This window comes from Cibotium barometz, chromosome 33 (genome assembly GCF_041138505.1).
Source record: "Cibotium barometz isolate CiBa-2024 chromosome 33, ASM4113850v1, whole genome shotgun sequence".
Classification (NCBI taxonomy): Eukaryota; Viridiplantae; Streptophyta; class Polypodiopsida; order Cyatheales; family Cibotiaceae; genus Cibotium; species Cibotium barometz.
Window position 1 is genome coordinate 50058607 of NC_141078.1, and position 15280 is coordinate 50073886.

The window sequence follows — 15280 nt, forward strand, 5'->3', positions numbered from 1 at the left end:
CTCCGTTCCTCTCCCATTGCCGCTTTGTGTTGTCGGCCGCTTACTCTACAATGCGACTCTCCTTCTCGAGCAATGTAGTGCGCAAGCTCTCGGATGAGGGGGACGTATAGGTGAGCCATACTTCCCAATCTTCTTAACCATGACCTTGAAGTATTTTGACCTATTCAAGAAAGCAATTTACAAATCAGAAGGGGACTAGGATGATGAAAACATGAATGATGAATTGCCAATGATCGACTGCACTTACCTAGCCGCTTTAAAGGCAATGTGGTCGTGGAAGAAGAAGCGGGCCACCGCCATATCCACCTCCTCCTTCAACTTGGGGTTCCAATTCTCCCCAAGTGTAGATTGTCGTCGTGGGCCACGCAAGGGTTGAGAGGCCTTGGAGATGGAGGGTGCCGGCGTCATGGATGGAGCAACATTCCGACTCGATGGTGAAGGTGATGGTGTGCATGATCCCGATCCACCACATGACTCCATCGTAGAGGCTTGAGTTCCTCTCCCCATCGTCGCGGGATCCACAGCCATTCATGGTGTCCTTCTTGCCGCTTCGACTACCTCATAGACGGCAAGCTTGTCAAGAAGTTCCCGTCTCTTTTCAAGCGTGACATTCATGCAAAACCACACCTCATGCCCACTCTCATGCAAAAGATGGGCTCGCACTTTGTCGGCGCCACCCGTTCGCCGGTATGGGCAAAGCTTGCATGCCCATGGCCGCGAACCGCCTCCATGAGCGGATGGGGTGTAGTTAACCTCCTCCCACCATGTCCATCCCATCGTCCTTCTACGGGAAGCCTCGGCACATGAGGAGGATGCCATGGTTGAAGACGGCTTGAGCCTTGAGAGAGAGAGAGAGAGAGAGAGAGGCTTGAGGGAGAGAGACTAGAGACTAGAGTGCTTGTGTGAGAGCCTAGTGTCACCATTTGGTCCATCTCCATTTCTGGAGCCACTTCTATGGGACTGTCACTCCTTAGAGCGGCCAGATTTGTGCCATGTTCACATGGGGCCAGGCCAGTGTCCCATGTGAAAGGGCCAGTGTCCCATGTGAAAGGGCCAGTTTTATGGTGTCACATGGATGGGAGCCAAATCAGTGCCACCCGTGTGTGACTAGTGCTGCGTCACATGGACGAGAACCAGTTTTGTGTCACCCGTGTGTGATTTGCTTCATGCTATATGGACGGGAGCCTGTTGGTGCCACCCGTGTATGGCCAGGATGGTGTCTTACCTATGGGACTGTCACTCCATAGGAAGACCAGGACATACTTATTTATGTTTGTCGCGCCAGTTTTGTGCCCGACAGGAACCTCTTGTACAAGTTTCATGGAAGGGAGATTTCGTCCATTATTTGTATACATGCATTTATGCCTGCATGCATAAATTTGTTTTTGCATGACTTGTTTGCGTGTGTCTGCCTGTTATGCCATGCCAGTACACTGGACGGGGACGCCCCAGTGTACAGTGGAATGCTGTTTGCTGACTTGGTGGTGTGGCATGTGAATAGGTGGTAAGTATTTTCATTTTGGCCTTTTTTTTAAGGTAAATCCATAAACTATGGTTAACTTTAATGTTTATAAGCTAATGTGTTCACACACATTTTAAAAAGGGGCTGGACATTGCCTTTTGATGGTGCCCATAGTATTAAATTGGTATAAAGGCTTTATAACCTTTGAAAAAGGTATTGCATGAAAGTTTGGTATTTTATATCCCACGTGGGTAGTGGCTGGATATTTTTTCTCTCCATCACCTGCAATCCCTCTCTCTCCATTGCCTGGTACTCTCATGCAATCTGACTCGCCTGCTACCCACCTGAATGGTACCTGCTGCCCGAGTACTGTATGGCTGTTGTACCTGCCTTCCACCTGCACACGTGAGCTGTCCTGTTGCTGAAACCTGTACCTGCCTGCTCTGAACCGGCCTGTACTTGCTGTCCCATGTGCTGAATCTGCAAATACAGTATCTAATGTACCTGCTGCAAGTACAGAATCTGAATATTGGCAACCAGAACGCTCACCACCTGTCCCTCAGGGGCCTTTTTGATAGTTCCTAGCTCATAGTACTGCACGTGTGAAGCATCTAATGTACCTGTTGTACCTGCTGCAAGTACAAAATCTGAATACTACCTAGCTAGTTGTACCTGCACACGTGTGAAGTACTTGATGTACCTCTTGCAAGTACAGTACCTGAATAGTACCTGGCTGGTTGTACCTACACATGTGTGAAGTACTTGATGTGCCTGATTGTACTTGCTGCAAATTGTACCTATTGTACCGGAATTGTACTCATTGTACCAAGTGCTCTCATGTTTTTCTCATTTGTGTAATTCTGAAATTTGTTAATTTAAATTCAGAGAATTCTTTAAGTTGTATAGTGCAGGAGCAAAGCATGTATATGTTGACCATGCTCAAGAATGTTCTTCCTGGTGTAGTCAATATATTTCCCTGTGTGGTGTTGTTAACCGTGCTCTCAGAGCTTCTGAGAGCCAGTGAAGGTTTGACTCACCAGGGAATTTGGGACCAAAGCTCATTGGGGAGAACCAGGCCATGCTCCCTCCACGGTGTACCCCTTGGCCTACGTTAGTATGAGCGTGCCTGTTGGTGCACAGTCCCAGAAGACCAATGAAAGGCAGGTGTCCACCTAGTGAAGGTGGGAATGAGCCTGTGATTTGGGGCTACTCCGACCAACACCTCTTCATCGACTTGAACCAGTTTATTTCGTTGTTTTCACTCCCTTGTGGAGAAATCTAGCCTGTCAAGCCCGTGACACTTGTACAAATATAAATACTCCAAGAAATACAAAAAGTATTGAGGGGGGGGCCGGCCCTTTCCGACCCCAATGCTGGTGTCATTTGTATTTTCAGTATTTCCAATATTTATGTTGCTGATGTTGTTTCCATTGTTTAATAACAATTAAATTAAGTATTCTAAATATGTGTATATTGTCTTCCGATTTGTAGGCCTCCTTTAGGGAGCGGTCACATTGGTATCAGAGTCCGGTCGTCTCTCTTTCTCAAGTGGAGACACGGAGTTTTGAGATCCGAAGCAAGCACGCACATTTAATTCAATGGACAGCCAAGGCAACCCATTGGAAGTGCCGAATTCAAGGGGCCAATCAAGTGCTTCACGGGATTCCGATGCATTGTATGGAAGGCATAAGCCTCTTGAGAGAGTCTATGACAGTGCATACATGGGACAGCCATCACGTGGTAAAGAACCCATGCACGAGGAAGAGCCCAATGCATTGAGGACTGAGTTGGAGCACATGAAGAGGCTCTTGCAGGCAAAAGAGCAAGAGCTGAAATTCTTACATGAAGACCCTCATGTACAAAGTGTCATAGAAGCCAAGAAAGCTGATGCTATGATGGACATGACTTTTGAGTCTATGGCGGCTCGAGAAGTGGGCAAGAAGCCAAGGGAGCTTGGCACTCTCTTATCTTATCCGCAAGGGTGACCTTAAAGAGGGAGAAGATGGACAGCTTATGTTCAAGAATCCACCCCGTTTGCAGCATGGAGACCCAGCCTCTCAAAGGTTGAGATCATACTTGCATAAAGAAGAAGTTTCGGTCACCTCCCGCCATGCATCCACTCCTCAGGGCACAGGAGGAAACAGATTTATGCATGCTCAAGGCCATTTGGATTCCAAGAATGTACATCATGGGGACAGTGGTCGGCATGCAAGCCGAAAGACTTTGCCCATTGAGTTGTCTCGTGGTGAGACATTGCATCATTTGGGGAGGTCACATGCATCGGGGCCACAGATTCATAATGCACATGCCACCGTGCCTTTTGAAACATCTTTGGTTGCCCATGAAGCTCATGCAAAGAAAGCTGCCCCGTTGAATAAGAGGAAGAGAAAAAGAGAAGCACATGTACCACATCCCAAGAAGCTCAAGGAGTTCAAGGCAGGGGACAAGTCCGTGAAATTTGATGCCTTTCATGGAGAGTATGATGCCTCTAAGGTGCTAGCTTTTGTGGCCCAGTTTGATATTGCTTTTAGTGATGAGAACTTCACTGAGAAGTCCAAAATTCGTCATGCAAGCATGTTCTTGAAGGGGACAGCTGCCCATTGGTGGATCACTAAAAAGACCGCCAAAGATCCCATTTGCACTTGGAAAGAGTTTAAGGGCAGATTTTATGCCCAATTCTTGTCTCCTAATGCGGAGCAAACTCTCACCCAAAAGTGGGATAGACTTGAGCAAAAAGATAATGAAAGTGTGCAGCAATATGTCAATAAGTTTTGGAAAGTGTTGCTTGAGGTAACTCCCTCTATGCAACTCTCCGAGGATGAAAGAAAGAGGAAGTTTCGATCCGGATTGCAACCAGGTTATCGTTCGGGCATTGAATTGCACCCGAAACACACTCTACAACAGCTTATAGCCTCTGCTCTTGCTACGGAGCAATTGGTGCTCAAAATTAAGCAAGATCAAGGGGGTTCTAAGGGCAAAGAGAAGGCTGTCCCAAACCTGCAAAAAGGTGGACAGCCACCATAAAAGAGCTTCCGAGATGTCCAAAAGGGAGGTAAAGCTGAAAATACCTCATCCAAGGATCATGGGCCAAAGAAGAACAAATTTGACTTGACCCCCGAGCAAAGGGAGCAATATGCAAAGGAGAGGAAATGCTTTTCTTGTGGCAACAAAGAGCATATGTTTAGACAATGCCCCAACTGCAAACCAAAGCATGAGGACAAGCAACCCAAGGCAAATGTGCATGCACTTCCCGATGTGCAGGGAAGCACAAAGCATGATGGAAAAGAGAGGATGGTATACAAAGCATGGGGTCAAATCAAGGATCAGCCCGCTCTATTTATGTTTGATGATTGTGCAACAGATAACTTCATCTCTATTCAGATGGCAGTCGCCTTGGGTATTGAGGTTAAGCACATGGGACCTCAAATTGAAGCAGAAGCTGCCTTTGTTGGTAAAGAGGTGCAGGTTAGCCCACTTATTGGGAAGTTGCGCATACATATTCAGGGTTATCTTGATCATGAGCATTTCATGGTTGCCCCACTTAATGGATGCGATGTATTGCTTGGCAAGCCATGGCATCATAGGCTTGAGCCCCGCAAAGAGTACAAGACAAACAGAATTTCCTTTATGCATAGAGAGCGCATGCATGTTATTGATGCTGGCAAAGAAGGGGATTCTATCCCAGTTGTATCTCACATCCATATTAATAAAGCAATGAAAAAGAGTCTTTCTGCATACTTGGTTTTTGTTCGTGATAGCATTGAACCAAGTCATGAAAATGTGGATGTTTTGACTCATGATAGGCTGAATTTTCTTCATGCATACAAAGATTGTTTTACTGCTGCATTGCCAGGAGCATTACCTCCTCAAAGGCCCGAGGATCATCGCATAGATCTTGTGCCAGGTAGTCTTCTCGTTTGTGTGTCGATTATCGTGCACTCAATAAGCTGACTATCAAGAGTAGATTCCCGACGCCTCAAATAGATTATATTCTCGAGAGGCTGAATGGGACTAAGGTGTTCTCGAAACTCGATTTAAAGAGTGGGTACCACTTGGTGAGGATTGTGGAGGGGAACATCCCCAAGACAACCTTCCTTACGGAATGGGCCCACTATGAATTTGTGGTCATGTCTTGGCTTGAGGAACGCCCCAGCCACATTCAACCACATGATGATGCGTGTGTTCCGGGAATTAATTGGAAAGTGTGTGTTCATATTATGCCGTGCCACTACACTCGACGGGGACGCTCCTAGAGTACGGTGGAATGCTGTTTGCTGACTTGGTGGTGTGGTGTGGGAGCAAGTGGTAAGTATTTTCATTTTGGCCTTTTTTAAAAGGTAAAATCCATAAACTATGGTTAACTTTAATGTTTATAAGCTAATGTGTTCACACACATTTTAAAAAGGGACTAGACATTTCCTTTTGATGGTGCCCATAGTATTAAATTGGTATAAAGGCTTTATAACCTTTGAAAAAGGTATTGCATGAAAGTTTGGTATTTTATTCCCCACGTGGGTGGTGGCTGGATATTTTTTCTCCATCGCCTGCAGTCCCTCTCTCTCCATCGCTTGGTACTCTCCTGCAATCTGACTCCCCAGCTACCCACCTAAATGGTACCTGCTGCCCGAGTACTGTACGGCTATTGTACCTGCCTTCCACCTGCACACGTGAGTTGTACTGTTGCTGAAACCTGTACTACCTGCTTGCTCTGAACCGGCCTGTACTTGTTGCCCATGTGCTGAATCTGCAAATACAGTATCTAAGGTACCTACCTTCAAGTACAGAATCTGAATACTACCTGGCTGATTGTACCTACACACGTGTGAAGCATCTAATGTACCTGTTGTACCTGCTGCAAGTACAGAATCTGAATACTACCTGGCTAGTTGTACCTACACACGTGTGAAGTACCTGATGTACCTGTTGCAAGTACAGTACCTGAATAGTACCTGGCTGGTTGTACCTACACGTGTGAAGTACTTGATGTACCTGTTGCAAGTACAGTACCTGAATAGTACCTGGCTGGTTGTACCTACACGTGTGAAGTACTTGATGTACCTGTTGCAAGTACAATACCTGAATAGTACCTGGCTGGTTGTACCTGCACACGTGTGAAGTGCTTGATTGTACTTGCTGCAAATTATACCTGTTGTACCGAAATTGTACTCATTGTACCAGATGCCCTCATGTTTTTCTCATTTGTGTAATTCTAAAATTTGTTAATTTAAATTTAGAGAATTCTTTAAGTTGTGTAGTGTAGGAGCAAAGCATGTATATGTTGACCATGCTCAGGAATGTTCTTCCTGGTGTGGTCAATATATTTCCCTGTGTGGTGTTGTTAACCGCGCTCTCAGAGCTTCTGAGAGTCGGGGAGCAAGGCTCATTGGGGAGAACCAGGCTATGCTCCCTCCGCGGTGTACCCCTTGGCCTGCGTTAGTACAGGCGTGCCTGTTGGTGAACGGTTCCAACCAACACCTCTTCATCAACTTGAACTAGTTTATTTGGTTGTTTTCACTCCCTTGTGGAGAAATCTGGCCTGTCAGGCCCGTGACACTTGCACAAATATAAATACTCCAAGAAATACAAAAAGTATTGAGGGGGGAGCCGTTTCCGGCCCCAATGCTGGTGTCATTTGTATTTTCAGTATTTCCAGTATTTGTGTTACTGATGTTGTTTCCATTGTTTAATAACAGTTAAATTAAGTGTTCTAAATATGTGTATATTGTCTTTCGATCTGTAGGCCTCCTGTAGGGAGCGGTCACACACCTAGAGACTTGGAAGTTGGAAGACTCAAGAGGCTTAAGGGAGAGGTGAGAGAGAGAGAGAGAGAGAGAGAGAGAGTCTAGAGAGTAGAGCCTTGTGTGAGAGGCTTGGAACTTGGAAGTTGGATGAAGCTTAAGGAGAGAGACTAGAGAGAGTAGATACACTCATAGAGTGGCTTGCGGCTTGAAGCTTGAGCAATGAGGCTTGAGCAATGAGCAAAGCGCCAAAGACTCAAGACTCAAGAGACTAGAGAGAGAGAGTTGTTTGAAGGTGTGTGTGTGTGTGCTTGTAGCCTTGTTCTTATATAGATAGGCAAGAGAGAGAGGCAAGGGCCAAGCCTCAAAGGCTAAGGCAAGAGAGAGAGGCAAGGCCCAAGGGCCAAGGCCCAAGTGGCAAGAGGGGAAGACATCCCCAAACAGCCAGAAAAAAAGGACCGTTGCAAGGCGCCAAGGTGGTTCCAAACGTTATGTACGGTACGGATCCGTACGTACTGTACGTTGTTTGGTACGGAAAAAAAAATTTAAGGTACGTAAAAATACGTACCATTGGTAAAAATACATAAAATCTCAGAAATTTCAGCCACCTACATAAAATTTCAGTCCATGTCCACATTGACATATAAAACTTTCGAAATAGAGACACAACAAGGTCAAAAACCTACTAATTCAAAAGTGAGAAATTAGAATCACAAGTCAATGCATGATTGCTCTGACAAATTCAATGCACAATGCCATACAATTTCAATCAAGATTCAGCAATCATGCAATGCATAATATTTAGTGGGCAGCTCAGCTGAGAGAGAGAGAGAGAGAGAGAGACTTGAAACAGAGAGAGGCTGAGAGCTCTATGCACGGTCCACAGAGGATGGGCTAAGGCTCTGAGAGAGAGAGAGAGAGAGAGAGAGAGTTATGTTGCTGCCTTGGGGGCCTGAGCAAGGGTGGGTGGGGAAAACGGCGATAGTGAGAGAGAGAGTGCGACTGTGGAGGCCCTTACCGGAAGGTGTGCGCCGTACAGAGTCCAGACGCTATCGCAGGCGAAATGTTTATCGTCGCAGGCAAGCAAAGAAGGAAAGGGGGGGGGGGGGGAGGGGGGGGGGGGGGGGGGGGAAACCGGCGTACGGATCGATCCGTACGTACGGATCCCCGTACGGTACGGATGTACTGTACGGATCCCCGTACGGTACGGATGTACCGTACGGATTGGATCCGTACGTACGTTTTGATCCAACCTTGCAAGGCGCAACGGCCCCCTGTCGTCCCCCCACAGGTCCATCCCCCACACTGTCTCCTGCCAGCAGCCGTCCCCGTCCCTTGTGAGAGACGCCTCCAGGGGGACGTCCGACCGTCCCCTTCCTGTAACACGCGGAAGCTCTGGGAGTCTTCTTTCAGCCCTAATTACTCCTGGAAACATGCTGATGCAAAACGCAGACATGAATATAGAGTAGAGAGAGGGAGATATATATACTGGAAATTCTGTATATTTATATAGTACAAAAAGGTACTCTTCTACAACCCTGGGCTGTCTTCATAAAAAGGGTGATAAACACCAAAATCTGTCCTAGACTAAGGACCCTAAGAATCCACTCCCTAAAGGAATGAATGCCCAACACAATGAGCACCCTATGCCTTTTATAGGCTCTTGGAACATAGGAGAACTACAATCGGTCAGCCGACTGAGCCTGACCGACAAGGCCTATATTCTCCATAAATGCTGGTCGGCCATCTTGACTATGCTGGTTCTCCACAAACGCTGAAGCGCCTGCAGCCCTTTCTTCTGATACAGCCGACACCCTGGTCTTGCAACCGACAGCACCAATCCTGGCAGCCGACAGCCTCTTCCATGCCATGCTCCAGGTCCAAAATTCTGCCTTGTGCTCCAAAGTTCTGGTTCTTACTGTCTTTTTCTGGCTGCCTTCTTCTAGATAATCTCTGAGAATGTCCATAGCATATCCATGCACATGACATCCCCCTCTGCTAAACTTGATGACGGGATTCCAACTTGTTCTTGGATGACTGTCATCATCCCACTCTATTCCTGGAGTCCCTCTTTCATCGATCCATCCCTAGCAACCCTTTTCTCTAAAAACCCGGCCCGGACTCCAAAACCACTCTGTCTCAAATTACGATCTATGTATTTGTTCCATCTAGTCCACAATCCATTCCTCTGCCCTGACTCTGAACACTGTCTTGGTCTTCATTCCTGAGAAATGAGTCTGGCACTCTCACATCACCCCTTGGAGGATAAACCTCCCTTGGGACCGTTGCCCGAGAACCTATCTGGCTCACAGGACTGCCATCTCCTCTGGCTCTGTGGAACACCACCAACAAACCTCCTGGGAGCTCTTCCCGATTCTCTGTTCCTTGCCTTGGGCTTTGTATCCGTGTACTTTCCTGTACCTTGGACCTGTACACCATCATATGGAACTGAGTCAGTGTTTAGCTTTGCTTGGCCCGATGCTCTGATACCAATGTAACACGCGGAAGCTCTGGGAGTCTTCTTTCAGCCCTAAACACTCCTGGAAACATGCTGATGCAAAACGCAGACATGAAGATGAGAGAGAGAGAGAGAGAGAGAGAGAGAGAGAGAGATATGCTGGAAATTCAGTATATAGTACAAAAAGGTACTCTTCTACAGCCCTAGGCTGTCTTCATAAAAAGGGTGATAAACACCAAAATCTGTCCTAGACTAAGGACCCTAAGGAACCACTCCCTAAAGCAATGAATGCCTAACACAATGAGCACCCTGTGCCTTTTATAGGCTCTTGGAACATAGGAGAACTACAGTCGGTCAGCCGACTGGGCCTATATTCTCCATAAATGCTGGTCAGCCATCTTGACTATGCTGGTTCTCCACAAACGCTGAAGCGCCTGCAGCCCTTTCTTCTGGTACAGCCGACACCCAGGTCTTGCAGCCGACAGCACCAGTCCTGGCAGCCAACAGCCTCTTCCATGCCATGCTCCAAGTCCAAAATTCTGCCTTGTGCTCCAAAGTTCTGGTTCTTACTGTCTTTTTCTGGCTGCCCTCTTCTGGATAATCTCTGAGAATGTCCATGGCATATCCATGAACATGACACTTCCGTCCCCGTTTTCTGACGCGTCCCGGTGTCCCAAGCGGCCGTCCCTTCCATCCCCTGTGACTATGATTAGCATCATCATCAGCAGCACATCATCAGCATCAGCGTAATCATCATCAACAGCATTATCATCATCATTGGAGGGTGTAGGGGACCAGTCAGCAGCCATACAGGCCATTGGGCAGCAGTCAGCAGCCAGATCAGGAACCCTAACAGCAGGCCGCCAGGTTATAGGCAATGGCCATCATGTGTTTGGGCAACATCAGTTCAAAGCGCAGCATTCAAGGAATATTTTTATGAATAATATTTGTCCAAACCTGGCCGACCAGCTTCCTCCACACATATAGAAGTAATAAGCGTCGTTTTCCAGAATTCATTCAGTCATTTCATCATTCAGAAGTAGCATTCAGCACTGAGCATGTAGAAAGGGGCCAGAGGTCACCCTTTGGGACTGACCAAGGGCCCAACCATGTACAAGCATTCATCAACTTTTTTGCATATGCAACACAAGTTTAAGTTCTTACGCAGTCGAAGACATTCAGGGACACAAAATGTCACGTGCACACCAGTCAGGTGTACAGTGACATGGCATCATCATGTGGCATCATTAGCATCATAGATATTATCAGGCATTTAATCAGCATTTTACAGGCATTTTTAGGCATTTATGAGGCAGCCGACTGGTTATATTGGTATTTTTATGGGGATTTGTACTAGCCGACTGCAGTCCACCTGGCCGACCAGCCCTCTCACCCATATAAATACAGGCGCCTCTCCATTCAGTAGAGCAAGCTCATCCATTCAGTAATCAAGGGGCTCATCAGTGAAGCGCATCCTCCTCAGGATCATATGGCGTTTCAGCATATCAGCATCAGCCCTCATCATCCGCAGCAGATAAGTTAACGCATCACTCTCAGCATCATCTACAGTTAACGCATCATCATCAGCAATCATCTACAGCAAACGCAGCCAGTTCAGCCCAACAGGTCAGCGTTTCAGCATATCACCAGCATTCAGCATCTGTTCCCAAAGCTCTCTTCAGCGTTTCCTTCCCAGGAGACAAGGGAAAGAGTGGACAGCAGTTCAGCCCGCATATTCAGCATATAGGCAGCATATTCAGTATTACAGATCCTTTTGGATCATCATTGTAACATCATTCATTCATCTAATATAGCTGCATTGCATTGACACATATCTGTTTGTCTTTTGAACATCATTAAGTGCAGTTAAGTGTAGTCTAAGGTTGTGATTACTACGGTCTTAACCCTCACATGTCACATTGGTATCAGAGCGTTACAGGGTAACCAGCCTTAGAGCATGTTCATTCCAACAGTCATTCAATCAGTCATCATTTTTATCGCTTCCGCACAGTTAAACCCAGTTCTCAAAATTTTGCAAGCCACCCTTAGGGATTTTCCCTTAGGTCTGCATCAGTAACCCATCCATCTGCATTCTTGCACAGCATTTAGGGTTGCACATGGCTTGCATAGCAGTTATTATAGCAGTCATCTTAGCAGTCATCCTAGCAGTCAGTCCTGCATACATGTTACCCATGAACTCTCAGGGAAGAAGGACATCCATCATCAAAGGAGCACATAAGTTTTGGCTTCAACTGGCAGCAGCAGGGAGTTTCTCTTCCACAGAAGACGGAAGTTTGCTCCAACATCGCCTCAGGAGGTTCAGAGCTTCAGGTACGACGGAGATGGTAGGTGAAAGGTTTCCACAGGCAGGTCAGGGGTGACTCAGGTATTTGCCATTCAGTTCCCGCAGTACATAGAGTCTTGGCTCAAGGATCTCACTCCTGCAGACGGCCTCAGTCCCAGCACAAGACAGAAGGGGGCAGTGGTTCGGAGGAGAAGGATCGCAGACGAGTCGAAGGTTGCCAGGTATACACCCAGCAACAGTTTAGCAGCGGGGAATGTCACATGCACACCAGTCAGGTGTACAGTGACATGGCATCATCATATGGCATCATTAGCATCATAGATATTATCAGGCATTTAATCAACATTTTACAGGCATTTTTAGGCATTTATGAGGCAGCCGACTGGTTATATTGGTATTTTTATGGGGATTTGTACTGGCCGACTGCAGTCCACCTGGCCGACCAGCCCTCTCACCCATATAAATACAGGCGCCTCTCCATTCAGTAGAGCAAGCTCATCCATTCAGTCATCAAGGGGCTCATCAGTGAAGCGCATCCTCCTCAGGATCATATGGCGTTTCAGCATATCAGCATCAGCCCTCATCATCAGCAGCAGATAAGTTAACGCATCACTCTCAGCATCATCTACAGTTAACGCATCATCATCAGCAATCATCTACAGCAAACGCAGCCAGTTCAGCCCAACAGGTCAGCGTTTCAGCATATCACTAGCATTCAGCATCTGTTCCCAAAGCTCTCTTCAGCGTTTCCTTCCCAGGAGACAAGGGAAAGAGTGGACAGCAGTTCAGCCCGCATATTCAGCATATAGGCAGCATATTCAGTATTACAGATCCATTTGGATCATCATTGTAACATCATTCATTCATCTAATATAGCTGCATTGCATTGACACATATCTGTTTGTCTTTTGAACATCATTAAGTGCAGTTAAGTGTAGTCTAAGGTTGTGATTACTACGGTCTTAACCCTCACATGTCACACAAAACTATGGATAGCACAGGAGCTTTCTTCAATGCAAATGAAGCAAAAAGGTGCTGACTTAGCCAAAGTCCAGGCAGCTCGCAAAGAAAGTAAATGGGCAATATTCTGTGATGGATAAGCCCTCATTGAAGATTTCCACTAACCTATCAAGCATTCACTTGTTGTAACTGATATTCCAGTTACAACACAGCCAAACAAACCTGATCAGTAGAAATTCTCTTTTCTATTCTCTTTGGTGTTTCTTTTTCAGTCCTGTAGAATTGTTTAAAACCTCATGGTCTTCAAAGTTGTATAAGGTCTCATAAGTCATTTTGTCCTCCGCAACATTAATAACGCCTCTCTCTCTCTCTCTCTCTCTCTCTCTCTCTCTCTCTAAAAGGAAAAGGAAAAGCTCAGTATTAGACTGCATCTTGCAGTTAGAAGCATTCCTAAGTCTATTTTGATGGGACAAAGGGCCTGATTATATAAATGTGGCATCTTTGATCAAAGGCATCTATGACGAGGCATTTGAGCACATTTGAAATGTAAGTTCACTGCCATCCTTGCCTAACATTGACAAGATTTATACGTCTAGAAACTCAAAATGCCAGATTGGGTGAAAGCATGATTTAACCAATCCAAAAGTGCCATATCAAAATATCTTGTCAAGCAGCTCAAATTTCCATAACAAGAACCCAATGCTATACTTGCAAAGGCCTTATAGTTTGCTTGTGTCTTGAGGGTGTGTGGTATGTAGTCTTCTTGCCCTATCTATTACATATTAACCATGGACAACCAAGGCACAAGGAGAGGAGAGAAAAAAGAAATCAAAAAATAGGAGGAAAAAATCTCATCGATTTGACCCTTTGTATTCCGGCTCCCATTCCTGATTTGACCCTTTGTATTCTGGCTTCCATTCCTGCGTTTTGCTTCTTAATGTCTTTTACATACCGCAGCAACGTGTGGGTTGATACTAGTATATGTATAAACCAGTAGCCATATTCACAAGAGCAGAGAAGACTAGCATAAGGAAATAACAACATTAGGCCATAATACTACTTAATTTTAGTTCAGTTGGAAATTTCAAATGAAAAATCCATGTAGTGCATGTGGTAGGCAATATTTCAAGAAACACTACCAAAATGTGGAAGGTTAGGGGGGACCTTTCGTAGTACATCAGCGAGGTTCTGCGAGGCAAGAACGTGGCAGACTAGAGAGATATGGCGTTGCTCAACACCAATGCTCTCGATTAGGGCAGCAAACTGTCGGCCGGGGTTAGCCCTGGCGAACTCTAAGACCTTTTGTTCGAAATCCTGGTGCTTCTGTGGCTGTTTGGAGGTCCATGCGGCTAGCTCATCTAGCTCGAGGATTGCGCTGACAAGGGACCGGACTGTGGCGGGGGCCTTGGAAGCAATGAAAGTGGAGTCCTCCTGCGAAAGCCCGGCCTCGCAGAGCGCCATGGCCAGCGCAGCCCGTGCCTCCGCCACAACATCACTGTCGGATGGAATCTCTGCTGCCGCTGCTCCATGGCCTGGCTCCCCAACACCATAACCATCGGATGGCATACAAGCGCCGTCGGCTGCTGCTCTCTCCCCATGGCCTTTATCGGGCGAACTGCAGAGACAAATTGACCTGCGACGCCGCGGGCAAGCAAGCTGATAAGGGGCGGAAATGGCCACCCTCTTCGATACGTCTAGCTTGATGAATTCCACATGGAGATAGCGCGTCCACAGTGACGACGAGGCATCACATCGTTGTGGCCCAACGGCTGAGAAGGACAAGCTCCACATTCTCTGCTCTCAGAACTGTAATCTTACGGTGTTACATAATCTACGGCTTGCAACCCAAAGAAAATTCTTAGGTTTTTAATCGAATTCTAAATTTTTCCCTCTTTTTTAACACAATTGTGTTTCCCTTGATGACTATGTGACACAATTGTGTTTCCCTTTATTACTCTGTGACACACCATGTTTCACGAGGGATAGGAGGGATCTATAATTGGAAAGAGGCATTGCAATCGTGGCAATTTTGGACCGTTGATTGTTATCAGAAGTGAACTAGGAGTAAATTCAGAGTGAACTATGGGAAGCGATCCTGTGAGTGAACTAGGGGTAAACTAGGAGTGAAATAGAGGGAAGGGGGAGAGGTTTGGGACTTAGAAAAAAGTTCAAAAGAGGATTTGAAATCAAAACCTACATTTTGAAAATGATATGTCTAACCACTATGCTTTACTTTTTAGCACGAACTTAGGATCACCAAAAAAACTTTAATTATGCTAAAAAAGTCATCTTCCAATCCCCTAGTTCACCCCTAGTTCACCTCAAGCTTATTCCTCTAGTTCACTCCTAGTTCATTT

The 15280-nt window shown here is 46.2% G+C and overlaps 1 protein-coding gene across 2 annotated transcripts in view; it reads right to left on the reverse strand.

The window, feature by feature from the left end:
- The window catches only part of LOC147619683 (uncharacterized), a 42030-nt gene extending 27267 nt beyond the window's left edge, over positions 1–14763 (reverse strand). The window contains exon 1 of one of the 2 annotated variants that reach the window (XM_086773377.1): positions 14088–14763. In XM_086773377.1, coding sequence (XP_086629503.1) covers positions 14088–14714 — 627 coding nt within the window. In that variant the 5' untranslated portion in view covers positions 14715–14763. The remainder of the gene's footprint in view (positions 1–14087) is intronic. The other variant, XM_086773378.1, reaches the window with a different exon arrangement.
- Positions 14764–15280: the final 517 nt, after the last annotated feature.